Source organism: Myotis lucifugus, unplaced genomic scaffold (assembly GCF_000147115.1).
Source record: "Myotis lucifugus unplaced genomic scaffold, Myoluc2.0 scaffold_255, whole genome shotgun sequence".
Classification (NCBI taxonomy): domain Eukaryota; kingdom Metazoa; phylum Chordata; class Mammalia; order Chiroptera; family Vespertilionidae; genus Myotis; species Myotis lucifugus.
The window spans coordinates 1,545,841-1,559,395 of record NW_005871303.1 but is presented as its reverse complement, the minus strand read 5'-3'; the positions used below and the strand labels follow the sequence as shown (position 1 = coordinate 1,559,395).

Below are 13,555 nucleotides of genomic sequence, written 5' to 3'. Positions count from 1 at the left end.
TCTGCACAGAACAGGGTCTGTGAAGGTGAAGTGGGTGGCACCCCAGTGCTCCCCTCCCCAGTGAGGCCTCTGCAGCCCGTTCGAGCAGGACCAGGGCCTGGGTGGATTTCATGCTGCCACAGAAGCTTTCTGTTCCCCAGGAAGTCAGGGTATCCCCCACCTTCAGACTCACCCACCCGAGACAGCCTTTCACACGCCACTCTCCCCACCAGGGCCCAGCCTTGCAGGGAGGGGCTCAGAGTAGTCTGTTTGCCTCCCTCTCCCTTAATTCAGTCCACATTTACGAAGTTTTTCCATGTGCTGGACGGCGGGCACCATCCAGGAGCCCCCAGGGGACCAGCCGTAGCCATAAGAACACCGAAGAGCATGGGGCAGGCAGGATGAAAGGGAGGGGCGGGGCACCCCGACCAAGGTGCCCCAGACCCCGCCCCTCCCAGCATCCGGAGGGCGGGTCCTAGTGGGTAAGGGCGGGTCTGGGGCGGGCCCCCTAGGAGAGCCTCAGGGCCAGTGTTGGGACCAGACGCGTTCCATAGATCGCAGAGCCACATCCCTGCACACACCGCTGACTTTGGACCCTGGATCCCCACGTCCTGTTTGCGCCTGCTGGCCCCTGAGTCCCCCATCTGTGCTCTTGGATCCCAGATCCCCGGATCTCCAGGCCACCGGATCCCCATCCACACTCCACCACCCTCCCCTCATCTGGATCCCAGACCTCCGAATCCTCATCTGTGATCCCAGACCTCCACCCGCGCTCCAGGCCCCTGAGCTCCGATACACACCTCGGCCATGCTCCACCTCGGGCTCTGGCTGCTCAGCGTGTGGTGGCTGCAGGGTGAGTGCTGGACGTGGGCTCTGGCCAGGTGGAGGGAGCTGCTCCCCGCCAGAGGCTGGTCACCTGGCCTGTACCCGCACTGTGCCCTGTGCTGGTCCCACTGGGAGGCCCTGAGAGGGGACAGACTGACCTTCAAAAGGGAAGTGAGGGAAACCCGTGCCTGGGTCATTCCTGGGCTCCTAGCGGGAACTGGGGCTGGGATAGAGCAGTGATTGCCATCCCTACCCGGACCCCCACCCCAGGAAGGAAGGGAGGACTGAGGAGCAGTACCTGGAGCAGAGAGGGGGGATGTCTAGCCACCTGGGGACCTGCTTCCCCCTCCTGCTTGGGGAGGACCAAGCAGGCTGCTGGCTCTGGCCCCCAACCGGCTCAGGAACCTCCTGTCTGGTGGAGGCAACCAAGAGAGTGGCTGGGGCCACAGGACTGAGTTGGGTGCCCCAGGGCCTCTTGAGCCTGGAGGTTTGCAAGATAATGGTCACAAGACACCTGTTAATACCTTAAAAGGGAGAGGACAGGGTCATGGGTGGCTGGTCTCCAGCACCCAACTCGGCCTGCCCCGCTGCCTGTTGTTGGCTATGTGGGAGCTTCTAGTGCCAGGGAGGCCATCCAGCTCCCTTGTTAGATACAATTACTCGGTTAGTTGTGGGATCCTGGAAGGGCTGCCTCGGGACAGGGTCTGCCCGGCCCCACCAGCTGGGGTCCTGTTGTCTTCCTAATGCCAGATCCGAGTCTGGTCCCCACACTGTCTCACCAAGGAAGGGGCCTCCCAGGGCAGGAGGATGGGTGCCCTGCACACCTGCTGATACCCCTGTCTCCCACAGTGGCTGCCCCCAGCCCCACCTTGCCCCACGTGGAGCAGTACAAGGTGGTGAGGCCCCAGCGCCTGCCAGGTCCTCGTGCCCGCAGAGCCCTGCCCTCCGACGTGGTGAGTCTTGGCCGGACAATGGCCTGGTGGTGGTGTGGGGGGTCCCTCCCTGGCCCCACAGTGCCCAATTAGAAGATTATAGCTCCTGTGTGTCCCAACCAGTTGTGAGGGGCCAGCCTTGGGGCTGAGGGCCAGGTGGGCTGAGGGCTTTGGGGCAGACCCCTGAGGGGGCTTACTGCCCACCTGGGCTCCGAATCCTGGACCCCTCCTGTTTTCTTGGTTCAGGACCTGTACCCAGAAAGTGTGAGTGACATCCTTGGTGTTTGGCTTGGCTGTCCTCCCCAAGGCCTCACCTTCCTGCTCCCTGCCTCTCCCTGTGGGCAGGGCCAGGGGCTGCCCCGGCCACTCCCCAGTTTCGCTCAGCAGTGACAAGTCAAATTCCTCCTCAGACTAGAGGGGTGGCTGGCTCCCCATAGTCTGTTGCATTGTGTGGTTGCAGTGACACCCTTTCCTAGGGGCTTTGGCCTGGGCTGAGATACCCAGAGCTGCCTGGGGTCATTCCTGGAACCCATGTGGGGTGTGCATTGTGTGTGTGTGTGTGTGTGTGTGTGTGTGTGTGTGTGAATTGGATGTGCCTGCCTGTGTATTGGGGGTAGCCCTGTCCTGTCTTTGGTGTTTGGGAAGGGCGGAGGGGCTGCGTCTCCTGAGAGGAGGGTACAGGAGTTGGGGGGGTGGCGGGGAGGAGCTGGAGGGGCTATCCCACCCACAGCTCCTTTGCTCCTAGTAGGGCTACATCTCCCCTCCCCTTGCTCCCTGGGGAAGGGGCATTATTGTCATTGACTTTGTGTGGACAGATGGGGAAACCGAGGCCCAAGGCCTGCCAGGACCCCTGCATTACAGCCCAGCCTGGCCTAGTATCCTTCACTAGCCTGATGCTGAGCGACCCCTAGGGTCCTCAACCTTCCTAATGCCGCGACCCTTTAATACAGTTCCTCATGTTGTGGTGACCTCCAACCATAAAATTATTTTCGTTGCTACTTCATAACTGTAATGTTGCTACTGTTATGGATCGTAATGTAAATATCTGATATGCTATATGTGTTTTCCAATGGTTGCGACCCACAGGTTGAGAACCGCTGGTTTTGGGCTGCATCCCTGGCCTTGGGCTGCATCCCTGTCAGCTGAGCTCCACCCCAGGTTTGAGACGGGCGCAGCCTGAGGCAAGGCCCCTCACCTTAGACCCCTCTTGTTTTCCTGGCTCAGGGCCTGTACCCAGAGAGTGTGAGTTATGTCCTTGGTGCCCCAGGGAACACCTTCACGCTGCACCTTCGGAAGAACAGGTGAGCAGGGGCCCGGGGCTGCCCCCAGCACACCTGTGTCCTGGGCATCCAGCTCCCTGCCAGGGGGGGCCCAGGGAGCTACAGTGGTTCTCTTCTAGGGACCTGGTGGGCTCGGGCTACACGGAGACCTACACGGCTGCCAATGGCTCCCAGGTGACCGAGCAGCTGCAGAGGCAGGTACGGCCTGGTGCCCTCCCCAAGGTGGCTGGGGGCTCTGGAAGTGAGTCCTGCAGAGCCCTCATGCCCGCCTCCCGCAGGACCACTGCTTCTACCAGGGCCACGTGGAAGGGCACCCTCTCTCCGCTGCCAGCCTCAGCACCTGTGATGGCCTCAGGTGGGTGCTCCAGACCTGGGCAAAGTAGGTCAGCACACTCCTCACCTTCCAGAGAAGTGAACTGAGGCTGAGAATAGAGGGGCCAGACTTGGGGACACCTTTCTGCACTGGGTGTCTGGGCTCTATTTACAACGACAGGTTCCCCACCTGCAAGGCTCCCACTGGGCCCTGGACACTGTCCGCCCGCATGTCCCAGGACTGAGTGGGGGCCTCCTGTCCTTTCAGGCCTCTGTCCCTCCCTGGGCAGCATGCCGGGGGAGGGGCACTGACTCGAGCCCCTGCTCCCCTCTGCCCACAGGGGCTTCTTTCAGGCAGGCTCGGCTGTGCACCTGATTGAGCCCCTGGATGGAAGCGGGGAAGAGGGGGAGCACGCGCTCTACAAGGCACAGCACCTGCAGCAGAAGGCGGGGACCTGCGGGGTCAGCAACACCAGCCTGGAGAACATGCTGGGCCCTCGGACCTTGGCAGCCTTCAGGCCCCGGGTGAGGAGGCCCTGCCCAGCTTCAGCCCTGCCACTTGGGCCTGCGAGTCTCCCAAACTCCCGTGTATTCAGTGAATGAGGGTGCTGCCTGCCATCCCGATGGCCAGTGGGCCTGACTGCCCAGCAGCTGTGGAGACGGCTCCTTAGTCTGCGCTGGCACCTCCTAGACAGGTCCCCCAACACTGAGCAGGGGGCCCTGGACGTGGTCTGTGTGAAGACTGGGCCGAGGTCGGGGGGGCTATGGCTGGGGCCGCTGACCAGCTTCTCATTGCTGTTTTGCAGAACCGGCCACTATCCCGAAAGACCCGCTTTGTGGAGCTATACGTGGTCACGGACAGCAGAGAGGTGCCATGGGCAGGGGGGTGTGCCGGAGGGGGCGAGCGTCCATGGGCTGCTGACTGAGGGGCTGTGTCATCAGTTCCAGAAGCTGGGAAGCAGAGAAGCTGTGCGCAGGCGGGTGCTGGAGGTGGTGAACCACGTGGACAAGGTGCCGTCTGTTTCTACCCTGGGGGGGCTCCCAGGGAATCCTCCCCCAGCAGGGGCTTCCAGGACCCCAAGCAACACAGGACCATTCTGGACGTCACCCAGCCTGACAGAACCCTGGTTGTCAAAGAGGAGGAGGCACCTGGAGGGAGGTGTGGGTGGCAGAGCCGGGGAGGAGGCAACTGGTCCCTGACCCGCGGAATCCTGTCTTCCTGCAGCTTTATCAGGAACTCAAGTTCCGCGTGGTCCTGGTGGGCCTGGATATCTGGAACCACGCGGACAAGATCCAGGTCAGCTCCGACGCCGGCGTCACGCTGGAGAACTTCCTGACCTGGCGGGCACAGAACCTGGTGGGGCGGCACCCTCACGACAACGTCCAGCTCATCACGTGAGTGGGCAGCAGGCGACGGGCAGTGAGAACAGCCACCGCCAGCAAAGGGCTGTGGGATCGCGGGGGCCACTCAGGGGGGTCCACCTGCAGACACCTCTCTTGCTTGCAGCGGGATCGACTTCGCCGGGGCCACTGTGGGACTGGCCAAGGTGTCTGCCATGTGCTCCCAGAACTCAGGGGCTGTGAACCAGGTGCGGAGGGGTCCAGCCGGGGTGGGGTGGGGAGCCAGGCCTGGAACTTGAGCTGGGATGCGTGCGGGGGAGACCTCAGGGCTCAGGTCCACCTGCTGGACGGCAGTCTGTCCCCATGAACACCTGACCGGCTGCCTCTTCAGGAGGGTGCATTGATGCTTTGTGTTTTTCTAAATCCTCACCTCAGGATAAGGTTTTCATTAATATTTAGAGAGGGAGGAAGGGAGCGAGAGACACATTGATCCCAAGCACCCCGACTGAGGATCGAACCCAAAGCCTGGGTGTGTGCCCTGACTGGGAATCAAACCCACAGCCCTTCAGTGTACGGGATAATGCTCCAGCCTTCGGAGCCACTGGGCGATGCTTTATGTTTTAAGAAGTGTTGGCAGGAAGTGATGCCAGCCGTGCTTGGGGCAGCAGCGCCGGCAGGAAGGTGACTGGGCCGAGTGGGCCCCATCCAGCACAGCCTCTCATTGCAGGACCACAACCCGAACCCCATCGGCGTGGCGTGCACCCTGGCCCACGAGATGGGTCACAACCTGGGCATGGACCACGATGAGAACGTCCAGGGCTGCTACTGCCCCGAGTCACGCACCAGGGGCGGCTGCGTCATGGCGGGCAGCATCGGGTGAGGCCCACCGCAGTCCTGACTGAGGGCCCCTGCAGAGCAGGCTCTCCTGAGGTGCAGGTGGCCTGCCCACGGCCCCTCCCCCTGAGAGACACCTCTCCCCGCAGTTCCACGTTCCCCACACTGTTCAGCCAGTGCAGCCAGGACGACCTGGAGACGTTCGTGGAGAAGCCCCGTATAACCTGCATCGCAAACGCTCCGGACCCCGACCGCCTGGTGGGCGGCCCCGTGTGCGGGAACGGGTTTGTGGAGCAAGGGGAGCAGTGTGACTGCGGCTACCCCCAGGTACAGGGCCTGGCACTGCCACCCTCTGCCCCGCACCAGCCCCGGGTCTCAGTCCCACAGGTTAGGGCGTCCTTCCTGACCCGCCTGGCGCCCTGCATGCCCACGGCCGGTCAGAACACACCCCTGCCTTCTGACACCCACATCCACCTGCAGGGCATCCGTGGGAAGGCCCCAGCCCTGATGGTGGGTCATGGAGGGAGGTGGGCCCCAGGGCCACTGGAGCCCGGTGCTCAGACCCTCGGCATTGCCCCATCCGTCCCCCAGGACTGTCGGGACCGCTGCTGCAACACCACCACCTGCCAGCTGGCCGAGGGGGCCGAGTGTGCCCATGGCGCCTGCTGCCATGAGTGCAGGGTGAGCACAGGGCCCCTTCCTGACCCCAGCCCGGCTGTGCCCCCAGGTCAGTGGGTGGGAGGGGCCCCGGGGATGGTGGTGATGAGAGCAGCCTGGGGCCTGCTGTTCCCTTGGTGAGCGTCACTCTGCTGGGCCAGGTGAAGCCGGCCGGCGAGCTGTGCCGCCCCGGCAAGGACGACTGTGACCTGGAGGAGTACTGCGATGGCCAGCGGCCCTCTTGCCCGGAGGACGCCTTCCAGGAGAACGGCACGCCGTGCCCGGGGGGCTACTGCTACAACGGGGCCTGCCCCACGCGGGCCCAGAGGTGCCAGGACTTGTGGGGGCCAGGTGAGGCAGGCGGCAGGTGACCCACAGGCCTGAGGGTGGCTTCGGGTCCCATGCTGGGGGACTCACCCGCTCCTGGCCTGCAGGCACACAGACTGCCCGGGAGACGTGCTACTCCTTCAGGGTCTTACCAGGCTGCCAGAGTTCCCGCCTTGGTGCCAAGAGGTGAGCATCAGCCAAGCCCCACTCCCCTGGCTCCAGGGATGTCCCCACAGGTGGGGTCTCCCAAGAAAGTCCTCTGCACAAAGGAGGAGGGGCCTGAGTCAGGGGTCTGTGGGGCCCACTCTGCCTTCCAAGACCGTCAGGCCTGATGACCCTGCCCTTGGGGGAGGTGAGTGAATGTCCCATCAGTGAACCCCACAGCCCGTCCAAGGGTCCTGGCCTTGTCTCCTGGCAGCCCCATGAGCACGTCAGCATGCACAGAGCAGGAGACCACACAAATCTCTCTGTTCACAGAACCGAGTGCGAGTCCCTGCTCTGCGAAGGTGGGCAGAAGCCTCCAGAGAGGGCCTCCTGCACCTTCACCTACAACTCAGCCATTTGCCAGGCTCTTAACCTGGACGGTGGCTCTGGGTTCGAGCAGGTGCTTGAAGGCACCAAGTGTGGCGACAAGAGGGTGAGTGACCAGAACAAGCCTGGATGTGCCCCCTGAGGCAGTCAGGCCACTGGACCCTCATGTCCCCAACGTATGCCCCACATGCACGCTCAGGTGGTCCAAAGCAAGGTGGTGGCGACGGAGGGCTGTGTGTATGGATGGACCCTCTGTTCTCAGTAGAAACTTAGCGCATGGGACGGTGCCGTTCTGGCTAGCGTGGTTTGAAGACCTTTCCGTCTGCAAGTCCCCCCAGAGGCCAGGGTAGGGGACAGTCCTCTGTGCCCCTGTGGTCCGCCTGCCAATGGAAGGGCTGCAGACAAGGCCTTCCTGGCTGTGGTGGCCGCGGCCTGCCCCTTGAAGCTCACCTGCAGGTTCCGGGTGGGCTTCCGCTGCTGGGGGAGAGTGGGGTCAGGGGTTGAGACCGACTGCCTAATGAGACACCTCCCCACCCCCACCCCCTGCCTTCCAGGTGTGTTGGAAAGGACAGTGCCAGGACTTCCATGTTTACCGGTCCAGAAACTGCTCCGCCCAGTGCAATGGCCATGGGGTACGTGGGCCTTTGGGGTGAAGGAGACTGTAGGCCACGCTCAGGGCGAGCCTGGGTGGACAGAGGGCAGAGGCCTGGAGCTGGCGAGGATCTGTGGGCCCCGTGTAGTCCCTGAGTTCTGGCGGTGGTGGCGCCTGTGGACATATAGGCTGGGGCTGCTGCCGTCAGCGTGTGTGACAACCAAGGACACCTGGACGTAGGAGCCAGGTCCATGGACAAGCCCAGCCTGTCCCCGTCAGTCATGGCAGAGCCCTCACAGGCCTAGGCTGGGCCTGGTGACTCCTGTGTGGGCACTGGGCGATGAAGCACAGGCAGGGTCCGGGGCCCATTCCTGACGCCTGGCTGTCCCCCAGGTGTGCAACCACAAGGGCAAGTGCCACTGCCACCCGGGCTGGGCCCCACCCCACTGCACAGAGCTGCTGGCTGAGTTGCGCGTAGGTAAGAGCCCGACGGCCCCCTGGGCCTTCACACCCACACAGCCCGATGGGCAGCGGGACCACTGGGGCAGTGAGAAGGAAGCTGCGTGCCCCACACCACTGTGCATTGTTAAAGAGTCAGGCTTGCAGGCCTGGGCATCCTGACCCCACGGGTCTAGGGTAGGGCCTCGAGCCAGTAACCCCACCTAAGCCCCATCGGAGAAGGGTCTTCAGATGGGTATGTGGCTGCAGGGGAGAGGCCAGGGCTCCAGTCAAGAAGGAGCCCCAGAAAGTCCCCTGTCTGTCCTCTCAACCCCACTGCCCCATGGACACCCGGTCTCATGTTCCCCACAGCATCCGGGAGCCTCCTGATGAGCGTGATGGTGCCTGTGGTGACCCTGGTGACCCTGGCACTCATCGTGTTGGGCGTGTTCATCTACCGCAAGGCTGGGAGCCGCATCCGAGGGAGGTGAGGGTTGCACAATGTCCCTGCGCAACAAGCACATCCCCTCCTCGCTGTTGGGAAACGGCCCCGCTGCTGCTGGAGGAAGAAGAGAACCCACAGCAGGTCCCCGAGGGCCTCTCGTGGGGTGGGAACAGGTGACAAGTTTTGGTGACAGGTTGGGGATATGGTAAGCCCAGAGAGATGGTCCCGGACCCCCACGCACACCTGACCCTGGTAGGTGTTGGCACTTTGGGGATAGCATGGGCTCAGAGAACTGCCCACACCACCCACTCAACAGCCGCCCACCCTGTTGGGACCTGGGCCCCGTGCCAGTCGCAGGAAAACGCACACGAGGCTGCCTCTCCTTTTCAAGTGGCTGTGACTGGTGCACCATGTGGGGGGTGGCAGGTACCGAGGCAGCTGCGAGGTACCCTGGCCAGGCCAGGGGACCTCATGCTCAGGGGACCCCACATCCCTGGATTGGACCCTGAGGCCAGGATGCACTGTCTCATCTTACTTTCTTGGCAGGAACGTGGCACCCAAGACCGCCATGGGGCTCTCCAACCCTCTGTTCCAAAAGAGCGGCTTCGGGCCAGAGACGGGCATGGCTCCGGCCCCCACCACGCACTCCCCAGTGCCGGTTACTCCCATGTATGCCAACAACTCCGGCCCGCTCCCCCGGCCCACAGCTTCTGCAGTGACCCCTACACGGCCACCCCCTGCTGTAAGCACCAGCCGGCTCCCCAGGCCACCTGATCCCTGGGCCAGGGCGCTCCACCAGGGCCTTCGTGCAGCAGCCATGTCACCCTGTTGGGAGGCTTGAGGATGGGGGGTCTGAGGACCCACACGAACTGATGACCATTGAACTTGAATCAGGTTCGAGGCCACTGCAGGGCCTGAGGACAGTTTTGAGGGCCAGTCTCCCTCTGCTGCAACCCAGCACCTCAGAGCGTTCACACGGTTGAGCAAAGGGAACGTGCAGGTCACATTCGGGCTGTGGGCCCTGCTGGTGGTGGGGCAGAGCCGCCATACACACACCTGGAGCTTTATTCTCCCTCTGGGAGGGGCAGAAGCCTCAGGTCCTGAGCTGGGGGGCTGGGGGGCGGCGAGGGGAGACCCAGGCTCATGGTCCTATTCCCTGCAGCCTCCGGCCACCATGTCCAGCCCACCCTTCCCAGTTCCCATGTACACCCAGCAGGCCCCAGCCCAGGTGAGTGGTGGTGGGACCCCCAACCAGGCAGTCTAGGTGGCGAAAATGGGGTCCCAGGAGGTGGGCGGTCCAAGGGCTGGATTTGGGAGGCTGGGACCCCAGGGTGCAGCCGCCCCACTTTCAGAAGGTTGATCACCTGGGCCCAGTGAGGACATTAACCTGGGGGCCTGGGCTCCTGACTGTTCCTCCCTCCAGCTCAGACCTGCTCCTCCCACCAAGCCCCTCCCGGAGCTGAAGCCCAGACAGGTGAGAGGACCTGGCCACTCGGCCACTCAGTAGACTCCCTTGGCTATGCTTGTTCCCTTCCCCTCTGGCCAGAGCCCCAGCCTCCCGACACCCCAAACCCCACAGGAGAGTGTGGGGTGCTCTCCTCTGGAGTGCCCCCTGCAGGCCTCAGCACCTTTAGGCTTACCCCGAAGTCTCTCGGGCAGATCACAGAGGTCTGGCTGTGGTGGGCTCCTTATTGCTGGGGCCTGCTCACCACCCACCTTGGCCCTGGACCAATACCAGCCTGTGCTTCTGTCAAAGTGGGGGTGGCAGGAACAGCCAGGCTTTCTGGACCAGTCACCACCCGCTCCTGGGACAGGCTCCACCCACCAGGTGTCCTGTTGTCCACCTGTCTGTCTATTACCCAGGATGTTTGACTCACACAGGTTTCTCCCTGTGGCCTCCATATCTTGGAGATACTTTGAGAGATGCATTTCTATAACTTTTTTGTTGTTGTTAACCTTCCACCAGAGGGATTTTTAGAAAGAATGGAAGGGACGGAGGGTGGGTTAGAAAGAGAGAGAAAAACCTCGTTTTTAGAGGAGACCCCTCTTTTTGGTTACTTCCCCCATGCTCCCCGGCGGGGGCTGGGATTCGAACCTGTGCCCCTTTTGTTTGTGTGTGGGGGGGGGGGGGGGGGGGACGGACAATGCTCTAACCACTTAGCACACTGGCCAGGGCTCTATGAATTTTTTAACTGACCCACATGGATCTCCCTACAACAACCTTCACTATGGTGCTTGCTTAATAGATATTCTCTATTGCTTTCTTTTATATATATATATATATTTTATTGATTTTTTACAGAGAGGAAGGGAGAGAGATAGAGAGTTAGAAACATCGATGATAGAGAAACATCGATCAGCTGCCTCCTGCACATCTCCTACTGGGGATGTGCCCGCAACCCAGGTACATGCCCTTGACTGGAATCGAACCTGGGACCCTTCAGTCCGCAAGCCGACGCTCTATCCACTGAGCCAAACCGGTTTCGGCATATTGCTTTCTTTTTAAACATTTTGTTTAGAACTAATTTTAGACTCACAGAAAGTTACAAAGATGGTCTAAGGAGGGGTTTTGACCAGCCAGATGGGGGCCAGGGTAGGCAGAGATTTCTGCCCAGGAAGTGGAGATACCCAGGCAGAGGCTGTGAGGGACCAGCTGCTCACCAAGGTCCTTCTGGGTTATCGAAAACTACAAATGCTGGGCCCCACCCAGGCCTCCTAGATGCTAGGTGTGTGGCCAGGGCTGAGCATGGCTGGGCCAGGCCTGGTCAGCCTTCCACCTCCATCCCGAGTCCCACCCCCTGTCACCCTGGGAAAGCTAAAATGAAAAAAAAAAAACAAACACCTGCCAATTTTAGTTGTTAATTCTTGGTTTTGAACTTCCAAGACCCACATTCTGGCAGTTTTAAAAGCTTTTTATTGGTAAAGTTGGGGTATTGGAAGGGCCTTCAGGAGAGGGCAGCCATGTCCCACTGGTTTGGGTTTCATTCTGGCCTTGGTGGAGGGAGGGTGTTGGGTGGGACTTCTCTGTAGAGAGCTCAGCAGAGAAGCCTGTGGGCCGGTCTGGAGCAGAGCCGAGAACCTGGGAAGACAGTGCTGTGCCCAGGCCGGGACAGGTAGGTGTCATCCACTGTCACTGTGTCTGCTTCCTCCCAGGTGATCAAGCCAACCTCTGTGCCTCCAATGCCACCCGTCAAGCCGAAGGCTGGAGGGGCCAACCCTGGAACCACTGAGGTGAGCCTCCCCCCCAGAGCAGTGTCCACCTGCGGGGGCAGTGGAGCAGGCTGACCAGGGCACTGCCCCGGGGGCTGGTTACACTGTCGGCTGAAAGGAGAAATGTTAGCTGTAGGTATATTCTAACCTCTGCTGTATACTCTGCCAGAGGACTTTTCAGGGATGGCTGCTCCTACTGGCTGGTCATTTGTCTTCACCTACTAGTCTAAGTACGAAAGTCTGTCCTTTATCCAGTGTTAGCTGTGAGCACTGCGGCCGTCACTGTTATTGTTGTATGCAGGGGGCCATCATATTGTTGGCTGAACGAAGAATCTAAATTTTAGTAAGTGTGAAAGGAAATAAGATTCAGTTGCACTCTTTGTAGCAGGTGGTTTTGATTGTTTCTTGTTTCCTCCTTCCAGGGAGTTGGCCCAAAGGTTGCTCTGAAGCCGCCCGTCCTAAGGAGATGATGCCCCTTGGGGCACCGGCGCACCTGTCTGCAAGCTGTTCGTGTTGAAAGAACCCTGCCAGCCCCTGCAGTGCCCCCATAGTGGGCTGCGCCCACTCTGAAAAGTCCCGGCAGAAGAGCTACCTCCTCGTGGCCAAGGTCTTGCTTCAGCATCCCAGGGTCACAGCCAAGGGCCTCTCGGTCAGGACTCTGCTGGGGTTCCTGGCTCTCACCCACGTTGGCCACACTCAGCTCCGCCAGGCTGGGGTCGGCCGCTGCGTGGCCTGCGTGTGGGTGTGTCCGGACCGCACTGCTGTGCCCTCCGGGCCCCCCAGGTGGAAGGCCCGGGTGCTGTGCTTCCCAGTCCTGCTGCTGTGCTCCGGCACCCCCGGACTGCAAGCCCCTCAATTTTCAGAGCCTGTTTCCCTGCTATTTAAAAAAAAAGTATGGTTTTACGATTAAATTATTGATCAACTTTTAAATGACTGGAGATTTTTATTGGGTGGAATTCAATTTGTAATAGTTAAGGTTCCAACGTTTGTTAAAATAAAACGTGCACTGTTCAAGGACGGCGGCTTCTCACCTTCTTTGCTCTCTGACGTGATCATAGACACCCCCGCCCCCTCAAACGGAGCGGTCTGGGCGCACTGACGCAGGGACGTGCGGGCAGGACCCTTGGCCCCAGCCCAACCACTGAACTCCACCCGCACCTACAAAACTCCCGCCCTTCGGGCCCCGCCCCCTGTCTCCCCGCAACGGCCCAACAACCCGCCCCTTCCGGCGCCGTCTCCTAGCAACGGCCAACAATCATTCCCGCAGCCATGCTGGGCGCCGCCAGACCGAGCTCCCCGGCCCCGCCGCCGCCGTCTCCCCTCGCGCTCCGCGGCCTGTACGCCTGGCTGGACCGACTGCCGCTCAGCCGTCCCAAGCGCCACCTGGCCCGGGACTTCAGCGACGGCGGTGAGGGAGGCACGGGCCCGAGGCGGAGCGGGATGTGGCCGGTGTCTCCCGAAGTGTCCCAGCTCCCCGGGCTCCCTGCAAAGTGCTGCAGACCCCCAGAACAGGGTGTGAGGGGCGCCCCTAAAGGGATGCGCAGGACGCGGGACAAGATTGGGGGCACTGACGCGGCGGGAGGAGGATAGGGTGACAGCGGAGAGGGGCCGCGTTTGCCTTCAGCCCCGTTACTCGGAAGTTCCCCTCCTCCTTCCGGCATTCCCTGGGCGGGGGGGGCAAACTCGGGGTTCCCTCCAGCACCTCTGAACCCGGGTTTCCCACACCCCTTTCCCCCTGGAGCACCCACACCTTGTCCCCAAGTGATCGGTCCCCTCAGGACTCCGCTCTTTTGTTCTCCATCAACCTCGGGGCCAGAAAGATGAAGGATGGGAGATAAATAGGGGGTTCCTA

The 13,555-nt window shown here is 61.5% G+C and overlaps 1 protein-coding gene across 5 annotated transcripts; it reads left to right on the top strand.

Moving 5' to 3' along the window:
- The first annotated feature begins 492 nt into the window (after positions 1–492).
- ADAM8 (ADAM metallopeptidase domain 8) lies at positions 493–12,717 on the top strand. Of its 5 annotated transcripts, XM_014464555.2 has the most exons (24): positions 494–832; positions 1,654–1,757; positions 2,961–3,037; positions 3,136–3,214; positions 3,295–3,371; positions 3,670–3,853; positions 4,135–4,197; positions 4,271–4,339; positions 4,554–4,723; positions 4,836–4,917; positions 5,397–5,545; positions 5,653–5,830; positions 6,095–6,184; positions 6,322–6,511; positions 6,595–6,673; positions 6,965–7,124; positions 7,573–7,650; positions 8,004–8,088; positions 8,421–8,535; positions 9,040–9,235; positions 9,656–9,721; positions 9,917–9,967; positions 11,647–11,724; positions 12,126–12,717. In XM_014464555.2, exons 1-24 carry the CDS (start codon positions 787–789, stop codon positions 12,171–12,173), a joined length of 2,514 nt encoding a protein of 837 aa, XP_014320041.1. In that variant the 5' UTR covers positions 494–786; the 3' UTR covers positions 12,174–12,717. The 5 variants fall into 5 exon arrangements, 4 of the variants coding, with proteins under 4 accessions (XP_023618405.1, XP_023618406.1, XP_014320041.1 ...); XM_023762637.1 differs by lacking the exon at positions 9,656–9,721 and having other exon boundaries at positions 493–832; XM_023762638.1 differs by lacking the exons at positions 9,656–9,721; positions 9,917–9,967 and having other exon boundaries at positions 493–832.
- The last annotated feature ends 838 nt before the right edge of the window (positions 12,718–13,555 follow it).

Coding starts and splice junctions, on each gene's coding strand:
- ADAM8 (XM_014464555.2), top strand. CDS start 787: ATGCTCCACCTCGGGCTCTGGCTGCTCAGCGTGTGGTGGCTGCAGG. Junction 3,215..3,294: donor CCGAGCAGCTGCAGAGGCAG/GTACGGCCTGGT, acceptor CGCCTCCCGCAG/GACCACTGCTTCTACCAGGG. Junction 5,546..5,652: donor GTCATGGCGGGCAGCATCGG/GTGAGGCCCACC, acceptor CTCTCCCCGCAG/TTCCACGTTCCCCACACTGT.